Source organism: Scophthalmus maximus, chromosome 13 (assembly GCF_022379125.1).
Source record: "Scophthalmus maximus strain ysfricsl-2021 chromosome 13, ASM2237912v1, whole genome shotgun sequence".
NCBI lineage: Eukaryota > Metazoa > Chordata > Actinopteri > Pleuronectiformes > Scophthalmidae > Scophthalmus > Scophthalmus maximus.
Window position 1 is genome coordinate 22,364,645 of NC_061527.1, and position 16,865 is coordinate 22,381,509.

Genomic DNA, 16,865 nt, shown 5'->3' on the forward strand with positions numbered 1-16,865 from the left:
TGTATGGATCAGCAGCAAGCACATGGCTCAAAAAGTTATATCATATTCAATATCAAGCTTTGAGATAAAAACAACACCAACAGCCGGTGGAAATGGGAGAAATGCCCCCAGAATAGAGAAAAGAGTCCGGCTTTCACAGAATTACTGGGTTCATTTACAGGTCCATAGACAGGATCACACAGCACAAGACATTCTGAAACCTTGTTGGGAAAAAAGGAGAGGAGGGAAACAAAAAGCTTTGGACGGAAATTGACACAGAAAGCATCAGAACTGGAAGTAGCTTCATTAAACTTTTGTCCAACTGTATACCGTAGCCAGGAATACCACCTTGGATACTTCCCAATGCCACAGTAGATCTTACATTTTTAGAAAAGGGATATGGAGCTACGTCCAGATCTACACAGATGCATAAAAAACAGGAGTAGCATTTCTGGGCCAGAATTTCATCTCAAAATAGGGGGAAATGATCAATAATGAATTATCAGTTTACCAGGGGAGAAGAGATTGCAATATTGTGAGCAGTGCAGTGGGTATGGAGGATACAAGACCATTGAGAGCAATCATCTGTTCAGACCCAGGCTCATCTTTAACCAGTTTAAAGCACAGTCATGCCGACAGCAGACCAGACATTTTAATAGAAGTACAACAAACACGATGGGTCTTACAGTAATTTTTTAATGGATACAAGAACATAATGGTACCAAAAGCCACAAAGAATAATTCCATTGATTTAGCAGTGAACTCGAGCTACGCAGAAACCAGGAGTATTATTAAACAGATTGATGGAAAAGTGGCGTAAGCAATGGGAGGATAAGAAAAGAAAGGACGGTGGTTTTACAGAGTTCAAACGAAAGTGGGAGAAATAATGAGTTGTGCAGGAAGGAACGGCAGACATAAGACAATAATATCAAGACTTAGGACACAGGTTTGGACACACTGGACTAACAGTACACAATTTCAGGTAAATGTGACAATTGTGGGCAAAAAGAAAACCTGATATATATTCTACAAAATAACTGAAATGAGTGTTATCAGATGCTATTTCAGTATCTTATACAAATTAATGAAATTGAAAAGATATTTGGTTTTTTTTAGGTCTTTTTATATTAAATTTTGTAATGTTATTTATTTTGAATTTAGTAAATGACAGCGACGCTGATCCGCACAGCATACCAGTTGGTGGCAGTAATGCTCCAATTTGGTGTTTGCCAACCGCCAAAAAAACTCGAGAAGAAGAAGAAACCGGAAGCCCCTCCATGGAAACAAGGGACGCCGTACATCAACCAGGCATTGTAGTCGCCCCCCGCTGAGTAGGCAGAGATGAGAATAGGTAGATTAAAGCTGGTTACACTGTGGACCGTTTGACTTTAAACTTTAGAGGACCGTGAATGGTCTTCAAACGAGTCTATGAAGGAACTTTTTGTACTAAAGTCCGCCGCGTAGCATGCTTTTCGCGGCTAGCTAGCTAGCATTGCAGTCATGGTTGGCTGCTGCTGGAACGACGTGTGTACAGTGTAGAAAGTGAGAGGTCTGTGTGTGTGTGTGTGTGTGTGTGTGTGTGTGTGTGTGTGTGTGTGTGTGTGTGTGTGTGTGTGTGTGTTTGTTTGTGTGTGTTTGTTTGTTTGTGTGTTGTGGCACTGGGAAGATGTGGAACCGAGGCGGTCGAAGCTCTGCCCTGGACCGAGCGCAGGCGCTGCTGTCCGCGAGGAGGAGCGCCAGAGGAGACGCCGCTGAGTCCACACAGCGGCCCACGGACACTGCACGGACACACGCCGTGAGTCTCAGTCCACACTGCACGCACACACACACAGGGACACACGTGTGTGTAACAGACAGTTCAGGATACGAGAGTATTCAGATAGATTAATGTTAATGTACTTACACCGTCACATGTAAGAGCTACAGGTCCTGCACTCATCACAAAGCCTCAGTAAAATACATTACAAGTATTTTAAAGTAAATGTACTTGTTGTTTTTTAGTTTCACTGGGCAGTTTTAAGCCGTAGTGAAACGCATCACACTTTATAAGATGATCATGTCAAATCTGTATTTACAAAGTCGCTTATAGCTGTCAAGTCAGTGTACACTTCCCTCTTAAAAAGAATAGTTGAAGAAGAATATAAAGTTGGGGTTGACCGCGATGTCCCGATAAGATAATTTCATTTCAAAATGTGCTCCTTCGGCTCGGATGCGTCTGATGCAGCCGCAGCCACGACTCTGTGAACTTCAGCAGTGTCCCGTCCGTGCTTGTTGGTTCAGCGTCATAATAAAGCTGCCGACAGCTCCCTGCACTGTTTTTTGGATAAAGTCACGTTGAAAGGTTCTGTGAATAAAACCTATGCTTTATGGCATTTCAACAAAGTTTTCGTCTTTAAGAGGTTGTGTTATTCAAAATTTTGAAGCCCTTTGACACCTTTTACTGCAGACAAATATCGGTTATCGGTCTGGAAAAAGCCATATCAGTCGAGCGCTTATATAAATAAGTATAAAAAGCGAAAAGAAAAGTACGTGTATCAGAACTGTAATTAAGTGGAATTCTTGTGAATGAAGTATTTGACTAGTAGTTATGATTTAAAACCAGAAGCTTGTATTGTTGCTCCTATCATTTTTCCTTAGGGTGCTGTGGGCGGGTCTATGAAAACCAGATCTGGGCCCCAAAAGGGCCACCCTGTGTTCTCAGATCTGAGTGACCTGTCCTCGGTCAGCCCGGCTCCTGAGAACGGAGACGACACCGTGCTCTCTGTGAAGAGTCTGGGGAGAGAGGGGGGTTCTACTGAGGTAAACATCTTCACAAGCTCGCTGATGTTTTTCCCAGAAGATAAAATGCAATCAAAACTTTAGAAACTACCACCGTGGAGCTTTTGTTAAGGCCAGTTTGACAACCAGTTTCCACTTTTTTTGTGATGCTGTCTGAGCCCTTCTTGTTTACTTCTGTCAGGGCCTCAGACCTCAGAGGGCTATGGGAGGAGGAGGAGGGAGCAGGTTCTTGAAGAAGGCCCCACCGCCTGCAACGATCAGCAGCCATTCACCTGTTAGCCGGTGCCAAAAGCAGCAGATGCATGAACCAAGGTACGGTTCTGTAGATTAATTCATTCATCGTCTACCGCTTTATCCGTTAAGGGTCGCGGGGGGTCGCTGGAGCCAATCCCAGCTAACATTGGGCGAGAGGCTGGGTTCACCCTGGACAGGTCGCCAGCCTATCACAGGGCCACATACAGAGACGGACAACCATTCACTCTCACATTCACAGCTACGATCAATTTAGAGTCTCCAATGAACCTAACCCCATTCTGCATGTCTTTGGACTGTGGGAGGAAGCCGGAGAACCTGGAGAGAACCCACGCATACACGGGGAGAACATGCAAACTCCACAAAGAAAGGCCCTGGTTGAACCGGGATTTGAACCCTGTGAGCAGGGGTGCTAACCACTACACCACTGTGCAGCCCGGTTCTGTTGATATAAAAGAAAAAAGAAAGAAAAGAATGAGTATTTTCTACTTTAAAAAAAAAATTCTGTTCAAATAATCATTTAAATTGTTCTCTTTTTTTCATCCCTCTCGCCACCATCTGCTCAGATATGTGTCATCTTCCCAGTATGGCTCCAAGACTGCAGCCATGAGTAGACTGAACAACAGAGAAGCAGCTGCTGCTGCTGCTGGGTCTCCAGCAGGCCCAGATGTTGGTGTCCGGTCCATGTCCAGAGCTGCTGGTGCTGCACTCTCTCTGGCAGGTTCGGAGACGAGGTCAACGAGGGTCGTGAGCGCCGTGAGTCTGGAAAGCGACGAGGAGGACATGAGGAAACTGCTCGGAGACTCCTTGGATTCAACGGACGGCAGCGTGGTGAAAGTGGGGAGGCCGTCCTCTGTGGCACACAAGGTACCGTTCAGCTTTGAACATGTCTTCCAGGGGCATGTTATATATATATTTTTTCAGGGTGTGTTAGGCGAATGCCATCGGTTCACTTGTCAGCACTCAATGTTTTAAAAAAAAATTTAGATTCAGTAAAATAATGCAGATTAGAGTTTTAGTATACTGGGGAAGAAGAAAAAAATGTTAATGGAACATCCGAGCCTTAGTTCTGTCAAAATGTGTACTGAAAGTGTTATACATGTAATATGAATGACTCACCAAGTCAGTGTTTTTAATACGGTGGTTGTTCACACTGCAAAACATGCACCACGGCTACCCTTCCCTCTCTTACAGATGCTGGGCAAAGGCAATCAGAGGGTCCACTTCACACCGCCTCCTGTTAGTCCCTCGCCACCTTCGAACACGGCGCCGCCTCGCTCCCCCGCCTCCCCCTCTTGCCGTAGTTCTCCTTTCCGATTCACCGGCCAGATCCAGGCCCAGTTCAGCCCCTCCGTTCTCTCCCCGGCCCCTTCCTCTCCCCGTGTTTCCCCCTCGCCGCAAAGGAGACTGAACTCTGCCGGCGGGGCAGGCAGTCCACAGCGTTCCCTCTCCTCCCTGTCGGGCCACAGCGAGGTTATCTCTCTGGAGGAGCTCTTCCCCGCGGGGCCTGGCTCTGCACATCTTCACAGCGAAATGAGCTCAGTTTCCTCTGAAGGTGAGAGAAGTTTACTAGGACGTCAGATACATCAATATTAAAGAGTTAAAAAATAATTATCAGAGATATTAAAATCAGGAGTTATTAGAACCTTAGGCGTCCCCCCTGTGTGTACCACTTATACATATGTTGCAATATTGTTGTTTTAAATATTCAACCAATCATTTAGCATCTGAGCGAATTTACACACTGCTTTTGTTCATTAATCCTTTTCTTCAATCCACATCCTATGCATCCAAGATGGACAACAAGGTACATAAATCTTTCCTCTGTAAAGTATAAAGAGTTTATGATAAGCTTATTCATGATTCGACAATGGTCTTATGTTTACAGTCAGAACACATTCTGCCATTTTTTAATCGCAAACGCAGAGACCTAGAGTAACACAAATTTTCTTCTTTGTGCTTTTAAAACATTTTTGATGCCTAATACATTAGTGGTAGCGGCACACACACGACTATGTTCGGAATATAATCTGTCATTTTATAATATTCTGTTATGAACTTTGCAGACTTCAAGATAAACGTGATGTCACTAGACGACCTCATCCCTGCTGCCTTTGGATTTACAGAAGAGACATCAACAAAGGAGGTGGGGAATTAAAGAAATTAATAAAATAAATTGTATTATTGTTAGTTGTTTGTGTATTGTATGTAATATGTGGAGCGAAGATATTGAAGTGATTCATGGCGTTAAAGCAAATATACCGTGAGGAGATTTTAGTGAGAAAAAAAAAACGGTTCGGTCGGAGAAGTCAGACAACTTCATTCATTCATTCATCGTCTACCGCTTTATCCATTTAAGGGTCGCGGGGGGTCGCTGGAGCCAATCCCAGCTAGTCAGACAGCTTGGTAGCACAAAATCTCAGTTTACCAAGATACATTTAAAGATGCACTCATTCATATTTTTATGTATATAATAATGGATCCAATGTCTAGGTGACAACCCCACTGAGTCTCGTCATACCAAAACCGTCGTTCCCCACAGCTCGATGAAGTATTTTAGTGTCTTGTCAGTTGACTGGTCGATTTTACAGCTTGCAAATTTACTGTTTTGGTTCATGGTTCATTGCACTCATCAACCCTGTTTCCAGCAGATGATTTTATTAAGCTAGCACTGATAAACATCAGACAGAGTCAGGAGTTAGCTAACTAGGGACAGAACATTGTCTCATAAAGATCATGAATGTGTATCACATGATCTACACGAGGAAGATAAGCATTACAAATGTGTACAATGATTTGTGCGTAACTTTGGGTACTCACAAGTTCATGTTCAAATCCACACAAATAACAAATAACATTTTAAAAATGCACACTTTACAATCTGAATAAATATTAATATTCTACATTCAGACTTTTAACTTCAACTTCACGGATGCAATAATGTTCACTTTCAAACAGCTCCCTGTGTGAACAATATCAAAAAATATTCGTGAAATTCACTGTTTTCATTTCCTGATGCGTACCGATCAGCTTACAAGTGCACATATGGATCTATGGATCATCTGATGGACGGATGTTTTTGCTTTGCTTTTTACTCCATGAACAGAGAGAAGCCAAACACATTGTCTCTGATCAGCAGCCACCAAGACTGAGGGAGGAAGAGGAGGGAGACGTGCTGGACTATCAAAGTGACTTTGAGAGCGAGAGCAGGTCGGAGACGAATCCCAGCGCCAGCCAGGTTTCAGAGCACTTGCAAGGAGATGGAGATGAGGCAGAGGTGGTGTCGGAGGACGGAGAGGAGGCATCGAACTCGGACGTGTCCCGCGGTAGGACGGAAGACGATTACTCAAGCTCTGACTCGGACACAACCTCGCGGATCTCAGCTCGCAGTCGCACCTCAAAGTCCGTCAGCACAAGTAGCACAAGTGGCACAAGTGGCTCCAGATCCTCAGTGTCACACCAGGGGAGACGTGTTTCGGCCAGAAAAGTTTTAAAAGAGGCGGCAGTGCAGACGCAGCCCGATACCATGATGCACACGTGGTCAGCTGGTTAGTGTTGCCATACATCATGATCATGAGTTTAACATGTAGCAGAGGTCACTTCCACCTCCAGGGTCACAATCCTCTTTTGTATGAATAATCAAGTTATCATTACTTTAACGATAACATATCAATATTAAAGTGCTGCATGTATCATATTCTCTAAATGTGACCCGAAGCCCTGATCTCTGACTCTCCCCCTCTGCAGGCACGGCTATGTTTGACCCCATGACCTACGTGAATCCCACCCCAGTGGCTGCTTATACTCTCAGTGCAGAAACCGTGGAAGGTAGGAGCCAGTTCCTCAATAAGATATGAGATGCAACACACACACACACACACACACACACACACACACACACACACTCTCACACACACACACACACACACACACACACACACACACACACACACACACACACACACACACACACACACACACACACACACACACACACACACACACACACACACACACACACACACACACACACACACACACACACACACGTAGAAAATATACCTTTATCAAGACGATCCTTTTTTTTTGATGCTCAGTAGTTTCAAACCTGCACTTGAAACCCGAAGCACATTAGAATGCTGATGTCAGCCATAAAGTCCTTTGTGGAGAATAACTGGGTTTTAAGTTTTATTGATAATGTGTTGCAAAATTTCATTGATTCCGAGTCATGATCACTGATGTTGGCCTATTTATTTGTACCATGTTGCTGTAGCGCCATCTGTTGACGAAAATGTTATTGAAGTGTTGAGGTTGGCTTGAAGCCGATATATACAATCACATAAAGCTTTGGTGCAACTTATCAGGAAAAAAACCCAAAACATTTGGGAACCTCATCCACATGTACTGTACTTGAACACAATGTGGCTTTGCTGTGACATTTGCAGAATAAAAGAAATTATATTTATGGGAGAAAACATTATCTTGGACATTGCTTGAATCTTGTGATACTAAAACTCAAATTCAAACCAGTACACTCAATTATTTGGGACTTGTGATGGAAAATTGATTGAGCTGACTCAGGAGGACAGAGACCGTAGATGTCTTCAGCAGAAGTATTTATTATAAGACCCCAATATATTGAGGAGCTCTCTGGTTTGATACACAGACCAACAAGTGGTCAGTGCTTGGTGTCCCAAAAAATCGGCCTATCTTCAGTCTTTGTAGTTATATTTAGCTCTCTCAGAGTAATGTCATCATCTCACAAAAAGAATCGCTATCTCCATAGTAGCACTCTCTGTCTCTGTCTGAGTATGTTCTATATCTACCACAATGTGTCTTGCAAGATGTAGCCTAAACTCTGCGACTGTGCTACCCCGAGACGGCCTTGAGCTACCCACCTACTGTCTCGGCCTGCCTCACATGAGATGACCTCGCACGGCGCATGAGAACACTCATCTTTGCAGTTTCTGAGAAGAGGAGAGCAATTCCGCGAAAGAACTGACTGAATGAAAGGCTAATAAAGTGACCCCAAGAAGCTGCTTACCACTAAAACAATCTCTCTTTACAGATAAACGGTGCTAGTGTAAAAAATAGTTTTGGCGCCATACCACACTAGACTAGTTGTGCAATTGAATAATGTGGGAAATACATTTATTTAGCTTTGTTAGATGAGTTAACGCAAAATATTAAGCTAGTGTAGAAACGGTTAACTTAGGGCTAAAGAGTGGAAACTGGGGGAAACACTTAGGCAAATTATGTCATGTGTTAGTGGTGCATGTAGGTGATTTTACTCATTTAATGATTTTTAAAATTTTGGACAGTGAAAGGCCGTTTCCCATCTCCAGTCCTTTTGCTAAGCCAGCTGGCAGCTGGGTTCAGCTCCATAGTTATTATAGTTGTATTTTTCGTCTCATTTAACTCTCTGCAAGAATGTTAATTAGCACAGTTTTAAAAATGTCCAACTACCCCTTTAATATGACGGTATTTTGCCTTCCACATGAATTTGTAAAATCAGATTTGGTGCAGTGATGAAGACAATCATTTAGTAGCAGAATCCTTCATGCAAGTGTCCCAGCATCTGCAGTTAACCATGTGCAGATGTGCTTAGAGTGATCCAGCCATAGTTCTATTTATTTAAAAAAAATTCAAATGTGTGTGTGCCCCCCGTGTCCCCTTCCTCTCAGCCCTCAGCACCTCCAACCCAGCTGCGTTTGTCCTCAACGAGATGCTGAAACAACAGCTCGCCATGACGAGGCGGTTCATCGAGAGCAGCCGACAGCTTCACTCCAGTCTGGTGCGGAGCCTGGAGCCTCCCAACTACAGATACACCACGCTGGAGGACACCAGGGAGGTGAAGCATTACACACGTACACACCCATTTACAGCTCATACCGAAAAGTTTGACTCAAAAAAGGAAGTGACTGGTTAAAATTTTCTCCCTACATGTATGAAGGGATATTTGCTGCATTCCCCAGAAATGTAGAGAGTCCGTGCTGTATTTAAAGACTCAAATGTAGCTATTCTTGTAGCTGCAGGCAAGCACCTCTGTCTCCAGCACTTCTTCTTTCTCTCCACAGAACATTCGTAAGCACAGATCTCACAAACTCACGATGGAGGAGGCCTTAGAGGAGGTGCAGCGGGAGATGAGGGAGAGCGTGTGACGGCTGATGCAGAGTGGAACTGGATTACTGAACCAACAAGTGTAGTGCAAGTCGGAGAGATAGTTGCCATATATAAGATTTTATTTATACATGATTAAATATTATTTTTCTACAATGGAATTATATTTGTTGTTTACTATACCCCACGTCATGAGGATTTGGTGAAATAATGTAAAGCTTCCATAGTTTATTATTATTATTATAACTTGTTCATTCTCACGAAATAATGATCAGCAGTTTTACACCTTCACGACAGTGGCTCTGTTATAATGCATTGTTTAAAATTAACTTTAAAAAAAGTATTTTATTACTACAGACCTTGATATCTCAATACCTTGGTTATGAAATCAATCTACCTTTGAGGCACCGAATAACTAAGATTATGTTTTATTGTCTAATGTTTTAATATTAAAATCCGCTGCAGTGTTTTGATGGATCGACGCCATAGTAACACTCCAAATCTTGGAAACGAACTTGATCTGCATTGAAATTCTGTGTTTTAATACAGGCTGACGTACATTTGTGGTTTTAGTAAACGTTAACACCACTTGATTGGTTAAACGAAGACGCTTCCAAGTGAAGTAACAAAATGTTTATTTAAAAAATAACAGGTACATAATGCGTACAGTCGTACAAGATCAGCAACAGTAACTTCAAATGATAACGTGCAACATTTGACATGAGCTAAAGGCAATTTCCGATGCCAGGATCCAGAGGTGGTTACTAGTGTTGTGGGAGGGCGGTGTGGTGCTGACGGGGGGTTGTTGAAGGCACAGATATGTGTTGTGGTGCGAGTCGTCAGTAGGGGTCGTTGAAAGGGTAGTGAGGATGTCCGGTGTCCCTGGGAACGCGCTTTCCCTCCACCTGCAACGTCCAAACCAGAGCTGAAAACGTTTCTCTCTGCTCTTCACTGATGTGTTTCTACGCTCACCACTTAACAAAGGTGGACAGTTGCTTTGCAAGCAGACACTCACACATGCGTGATAGAGGTAGAGATGTAACGGTATGAAAATGTAACATCACGATTATAGTGACACAAATTATCACGGTTATCAGTATTATCTTGGTTTTTTTTTTTAAAAAGTAGCAAAAAAGGACTGATACATAAACCTTTCAAAAGAACGGCTCATCAATCGTTTTTTCTTGAAAAAGATCCATCTCGTGCAGGGCTGGGCCTGTGTTTGATTCTGCTTCACAACATAACCGCCATGAAACAAAACATTTCAGCATTCAATTGTTGTTCTCACCAACGCCACTCTGTCTCTCTGCATTCACTCTGTATCTCGCCCGACAGTATTTACTGTGGTAATCGAACATGGTTTTAATGATAATTAAAATTTGAAATGGTAGAACTAACCGTCAGGACATTTAAAACCGCCGTGAAACCGGCAACCGTTTCATCCCTAGTTCGATGCTTCAACACAAACGCTGCTCATTTACTCTGTTGAGCTTTTCTCAACTTCTACTTGCAGGCACCAGCTAATCAACTCAGATTTTCACAAATTCTCAATTCTGCACTAGCCAATCAAATCACGTTAAAGGAAAATACAGGTTGTGTACTGTACAAACATTAAAAAAGAGCCTGGATAGAGAAGGCAGAGGCAGCTAGCATGGCACATTAGCATGTTGCGTGTGCAAGGCGGGAAACTGATTGGTCGTTGTCTTTACGATGATCGTGAGAGCACCAAGCATCAGGCGCGCCCCCTGTCAAGTGTTGACGCAACGTGTACGTGTGAGTGCACGGTTAAGGTGCTTTCTCTCTCCACCGGTATGCTTGAGTAAAGCTGATACCAACTGGAAATGAACTGTGAGGGTGGAGGTGGTTCAGGAGAGGCCTCCTCAGGGTAGTGGTTGGCATACCTGACTTCAATAGTCCAATCACTCCTCTGGTTAAAAAGCCTGGAGTCGCTTCCAGAAGGAAGAGAGACAAAGGAGGAGAGCAGTGTGACAGAAGCCAGGCAGCGTCACTCTGCGCCTCAGTTTATGTATGTTTTGAGTTTTGTGTTGAATAAAAAGAGTAACCGGTGGGCGGCTGTTGTTCTGGTGTGTGTTGGGCACTACTGTGGCAACACACTCCCCTGGTGCAGCTGGAGGTGCTCTCCTGAGCCACCTCCAGCCTCACAATAACACTGCCATGTGACACACAAAACCCACTTACCTCAATCACTGGCACAATGTAGCGCCAGCCTTTGTTCAGTGCTGTAATACTGTTCATTTCCTCGGCCTCGAGGGTAAAGTCGAACACCTGACAACAGAAAAATTACATCTGTAATCTCATTTGAGAGACCATGTAAAAAAAAAAACTAAAAAACAACAAGCTTCATGACATGGAAATGAATAGCTGCGACTAAAAGCTTGTGTCACACCTGTATGTTCTCTTTGATGCGAGACTCTGTCACACTCTTGGGGATCGTCACCACTCCTCGCTGTATCTGCCACCTGCACAGGCAACAAACTCGTCTGAAGATGAACAGTCACTGGGGTTTCCTGGCGCTAACCGCTGCATGTTTTTGTCCCTGTTACTGTTCATCAAATATACCCGACAGTGCTGTCATTTTGTTCGTTTTGAATAGAGCCTGACTGAATAGTGGAATTTGGTGGACTGATACCAAGGAGTTTGTAAAATCTGGCAACATTATTTTGGCCAGTGTTAACCTTTTTTTTTTTTTACATAAACACAACAAAACCAATACAAAAACTTAATGTGGTTTATACAGAATTATGAGTTAGTTTTATATTCAACATTTTCCAGTCGAAAAACAAACCTGTCAATGCTCCCTCACAAATAATGTGACTGAGACACAGATTGTAAATTACCTTCAATTTGCAGCTTCTTTTTATATCTGATTATATTTGCTCAGTTCACAGCATCCTTTTCAAACGGGTTAGGATGCTGTATTTTCATAATTAACGTATGTCTTCTATGTGTTCTCTGAAGATTCAGTGCATTGAGCCCCCAGGGCCACTGTAGCAGACAAGTAAAAAACAATGTGCACTTCAAACACTACAGCATCTTTTTGCAGATGGTGGTAGTGCAGAAACAAAAGCTTTCTGGTAGTTAAGCTACAACATACAAAGAAATGCTGATTTGCTTAGCATATCAACTTTACATGCTGATATGTGAATGTTTACAGCTTATATAAATGTATGTGAATAATCTACTCATTTTTACATTACAAGGGAGATTGTTTTACATATTCAACTTTCATTTTAACTGTCACTCTTCCCCCATTGATATTCCTCTGAAGAGAGTTTAAGCAGAAAATCATATATCAGCTGATTGCCTTTGATACAAATCCTTTAGATTATTTTTTAGACATTAGACACGTTAAGAATAAAACACCTTGACATTACAGTGAATAGTGAAATCACCTCAGAATAATTTGAGCTGGGGACTTTTTATATTTCTCAGCGAGGGAGGTGATCAAAGGCTCCTGAAGCACAACGGGCTCATCTGGATGTTTCCAGGCCCGGTCCGGGGAGCCCAGCGGGCTGTAGGCCGTCATCACCAGGCCCCGGTCCCGACAGTGGGCCAGCAGCTCTATCTGGGCCAGGTAGGGATGGCCCTCTACCTGTCCAAGCAAAACACAGAGGCACCCGGGTGGACTCAAGACATACTGCATCTGTTTTCTCACCTACACTATTTGGTGCAGTTGAAATAAACCTCCTGTACCTGAAGGACAGTTGGCTTGATGCTGGCCACAGACAGGACGTCGTCTATCTGACGACTGTTGAAGTTGGACATGCCGATGGATCTGACGAGACCCTTCCCCACCAGCTTCTCCATGGCAGCCCAGGTCAGCTTGTAGTCTATGTCGTCATACAGCATGGTACCGTCCTCCTGCCTGGGGAAGGGGGATTCTCCTCGTCTAGTGGATACAGAGAGAGCCACATTTAAAAAGGACAAATGAAGCAATTGAGTGAACCTGTAGTTTTCCTTTCCTCGTTTCTCTTAAGATATGGCCCCTCTACAAGTTTCCCTTTAAGGTCTACATAGCATGAATACAGCTGTATCATAACTTTAATTTCTACTTTTTTCAAGAAAATCCCATAGTCTCAAAAATAACAATATAATATTTTCTCAGGATATCAAATATTTTTTCTCCTTAGGATAATGAGTTAATTATCTGACTGTCAAGCTCACTGGAAGGCGTAGGGCCAGTGGATGAGGTAGAGGTCCAGGTACTCCAGCTTCAGGTCCTTCAGGGTCTTCAGCAGGGCCGGCTCCACGTCTTCCGGGTGATGCCGGCTGTTCCACAGCTTGGACGTGATGAACACGTCCTCTCGCCTCAGCGACTGCCGCACACAAAACATGTCAGGTGTGGGTACAACATGGGGAGTAAGATAGTAGGGATAAGAAAGTACAGGCTGCAGACGGTGAGATCTGAAAAGAGATCAGAGATCTCAGTGTGAGGTTCTAATGCAATTTAGTGAAGGTGTTGTGTGTCACCTTGCTGGGGCCCAGTATCTCCTGCAGGGCTTCTCCAATCTCAGCCTCGTTGCCGTAAATTGCTGCACAGTCGATATGGCGATAGCCGGCCTCCAAGGCCCAAACGACTGCTTGTTTCACCTGCAATGGGGCAACTGTTACAGTTAAACAGACTTAAAAGGCTGCAGTGATATTACTGCTCTGACCGGGCTGTAAACCTGCGACCTCGGGTGTGGCAAACTAACTCACTTACCACGAGGCCAGTGTTGCAGCGCCACCATCTAGCACGTCTCTTAAGGTGTTGACGCGTGCATACGCAGTGTTGGGTGGTGCGACCCGAGCCATTTATTTTGTTTTTCGATTTACAGAGCCTGGGCTGCTGTGGAAAAAAATATCTGGGTTTTCGGCCAGAACCAACAGCTAGCGGACTTAAAGACAAATTCTCCGATTTTTACAACTCGTGTGTTGCTTTAGAATCGCTTACTGCCCCTTTAAGTTATATTTTGGCCTCATGGGTGCATTGGACATGCACAGTTGAAATATTATCACCTTATAAAGGAGATATGGTAAAAGTAGTCGTAAACCATTGCCTTCTTACACATCCAGCAGACACGGAACAACATTCATTTTCGTTTAGAGTCATGTGTCTCTCCACATGGCGCTTGGGGAATATTAACTCCATCAACTCCTGATGGGAAATTTCTGGCTATTTAGCTGCTTCATTCTGTCATTAATTTTTCTCTTTGTTATTTGGTGCTGAGCAGGTAGAGTGCAATGGCTCTGTAGAGCTTTGAGCTGAAAACAGCTGGGTGATGATGAGAGCTGTGAGACTAAACCAAAACAGTAAAGTTGTGGGTCGTGACACCATAACAATGAACTTCAAGACAAATTCACAAATTAATTTGATCAATTGTTAGTATATAAAAATATGGATCAGTGCGGCTTTAATGTCCAACATTACAGTTAGAGTATGTTTCTGGATTTGGATGAAGGGAAGATGGAAACTGAAGAGCCAGAGATGTTATCTGTTCGTAATAAAGAAAGAGATTAAATGAGACTGTTTATCAGACATAAGAGGATAAAAGTGCAGCCCATACCTTTCCTGGCTCACTCTTCCACGTGCCCAGTCCAAGCAGGGGCATCTTCCGGCCCGTGTTGAGAACTGCAAAGTCATTCATGCTTCTCAGAAGCACCTTAAAGAAAAAATGACAAGGAGAGAACAATCCAGTCAGTCAGTACAGGGAGCTGCTTGACTCGTTCAGACGTTTAAAGCTGCAGTAGCGAGGATTTTGTGCAATGATGCACCCCTCTTCTTGGCCTTGCAAATACATGAGATATTTATTTTTTTCACAGCGCCACAAACTGAAACAGAGAAATCCAGAATAAGCTGCATTGGAGGTGAGCAACGCAGATCAAAGGTCAAACACACTGAAAAAAACACTTGGCCTCTTCCAGTATCAACAAAAATAAATATCCACTAGAATCCCTGATCAAGTGTCCGGCAGAAGCCGCAGACGAACAACAGACAGACATCAAGTTTGGAAAAATAAAGATCGGTTCATGAAGGACAGGACCGCAGGCAGCCTCTGTCAGTGATTCATAGAAAGGCCATGAATCAGTGATGGAAATACAGGGGGAGACAAAGTCACGAGAGGTTCAGCAACAGTCAAGAAATATGTCCCAGCTGTTCATATTGACAGAAAAAAAGAATGCTGCAAAAATAACAGTGGCGATTTCCCATTTGATTTTATGTCACTTTCAATTTTGTTGTGTGCGTTTTAGCAGACTTTCATTTCCTCCTGTGTTCCATTGCATTTCTGTATTATATGTACATCATGATATATATATATATATATATATATATACATATACATATATATATATATATATATACATATACATATATATATATATATGATTTGCCACACAGAAATTCTACATTCAGAACAAGACAAGTCATGAAATGTGAATATCGGCAGATTCCAACAACGGACATTGTCTAGATTTTCCCACGAAAACAACATCCCGGTCTGTCAGCTGACTTCCTGAAGAGGAGTCACGCGCACAACCGCACCTCGGTGACGACGACCTCGAGCACATCTGTGTCACATCTGTAACACATTCCAAAATAGATGAATTGCCGACGTCAGAAAGAAATGATTGACGTTAGACTATTCATTGGGTCTGTGGAAGAGAAAAAAGAAGAAAAAAAAAAGAGCCCACAGTGGTCACTACGTCGTCATCTGTCCTAACGAGTCACTGCCACAGCTCTGGTTGAAATGACAGCTAGCTTAGCTTTAGCGGCTTCTGACAAACACACCTGCTTGTAATCACGCCTGCGGTGTTCCGCGGCTCGCCCCTAACTTAAAAAAAAAACAAAAAATCAGGAGAAAACTTACTGTTTGACGGGTTTCAAAATGTAAACAGGGCCCCCCCTCTGTGCGCGTAGTCCTCCGGAGCAGGACGAGTGTGCGCGGCTCTGGTGTTTTTTTCGCAAATGTGTTCAAAAACACCACCTCCTTTCGCTGATACTTCCTCTTCCGGGGTGGTGACTCCTTAGTTTCCGGTGCACACTGCCAGATGGTTATCAACCTTATCAACCTCTTCAGGTGACATGACATGACATTACATTGATTTAGTTGACGCTTGAATTACAAGATGTGCATTCCGCCATGAGGATATCGCCCAAAGACACTTATTCATTTCTTTTTCCTTTTTTGTCCTTTTTTTTTGGAATATAGTTACATTAGGTGGACATGACCTCCGTGTAAGTTGCCATGTTTGCTACGTCTTGTTGAATACGGTTGTTGCACAAAACGGTCCAGAAAACGTCGCATTGGTGCTGAATTTTCTGCGCTGCCGGAAACCGGAAATTGAATCAGTGGTGCGCCAAAATAAAAGTGTCCCTGTCGGTTGCTCAGTTGGATGCGGTTTCCTTCGTTGAAATGATGTGACATGTTCAAACACCAAATGTTATATCTGCATTGCTGAAACACAATAATTCATGTAATGGTGAATTGTCATGGAGGTCGTAGGCAGGAATTGGAGAATTATGCTGTCTTCACGTGCTTCATGTGGCCCCAGAGAAGAGGCACATGGTGGAGCCTCACACGCAGGATGAGAATGAAGAAGAAACGTCCATCGAGCAGCACAAAACTATCTATTAGTTACTATCTACAGTTATAAACATATATATATGTATATAAAGAATATGTATATATGTATGTAAAAAATGAGAGCAATAAGTTGAAGGAAGACATGGAGTG

General features: G+C 43.2%; 2 protein-coding genes across 4 annotated transcripts; one reads left to right on the forward strand and one right to left on the reverse strand.

The window, feature by feature from the left end:
* The first annotated feature begins 1,007 nt into the window (after positions 1-1,007).
* On the forward strand, positions 1,008-9,290 carry c13h19orf44 (chromosome 13 C19orf44 homolog). Of its 3 annotated transcripts, XM_035648918.2 has the most exons (12): positions 1,008-1,330; positions 1,646-1,774; positions 2,617-2,778; positions 2,939-3,069; positions 3,576-3,876; positions 4,204-4,564; positions 4,805-4,816; positions 5,076-5,155; positions 6,116-6,557; positions 6,757-6,837; positions 8,694-8,860; positions 9,087-9,290. In XM_035648918.2, exons 2-12 carry the CDS (start codon positions 1,646-1,648, stop codon positions 9,168-9,170), a joined length of 1,950 nt encoding a protein of 649 aa, XP_035504811.1. In that variant the 5' UTR covers positions 1,008-1,330; the 3' UTR covers positions 9,171-9,290. The 3 variants fall into 3 exon arrangements, with proteins under 3 accessions (XP_035504811.1, XP_035504810.1, XP_035504812.1); XM_035648917.2 differs by having other exon boundaries at positions 1,009-1,774; XM_035648919.2 differs by lacking the exon at positions 4,805-4,816 and having other exon boundaries at positions 1,010-1,774.
* A 457-nt stretch (positions 9,291-9,747) lies between these two features.
* akr1a1b (aldo-keto reductase family 1, member A1b (aldehyde reductase)) lies at positions 9,748-16,235 on the reverse strand. The gene is made up of 9 exons (XM_035648922.2): positions 15,999-16,235; positions 14,697-14,792; positions 13,621-13,740; positions 13,315-13,466; positions 12,844-13,039; positions 12,543-12,742; positions 11,537-11,609; positions 11,329-11,415; positions 9,748-10,034 (listed from the first exon to the last, which is right to left on the reverse strand). The coding sequence occupies exons 1-9, from the start codon at positions 16,218-16,220 to the stop codon at positions 9,969-9,971; spliced, it is 1,212 nt and encodes a 403-aa protein (XP_035504815.2). The 5' UTR covers positions 16,221-16,235; the 3' UTR covers positions 9,748-9,968.
* Positions 16,236-16,865: the final 630 nt, after the last annotated feature.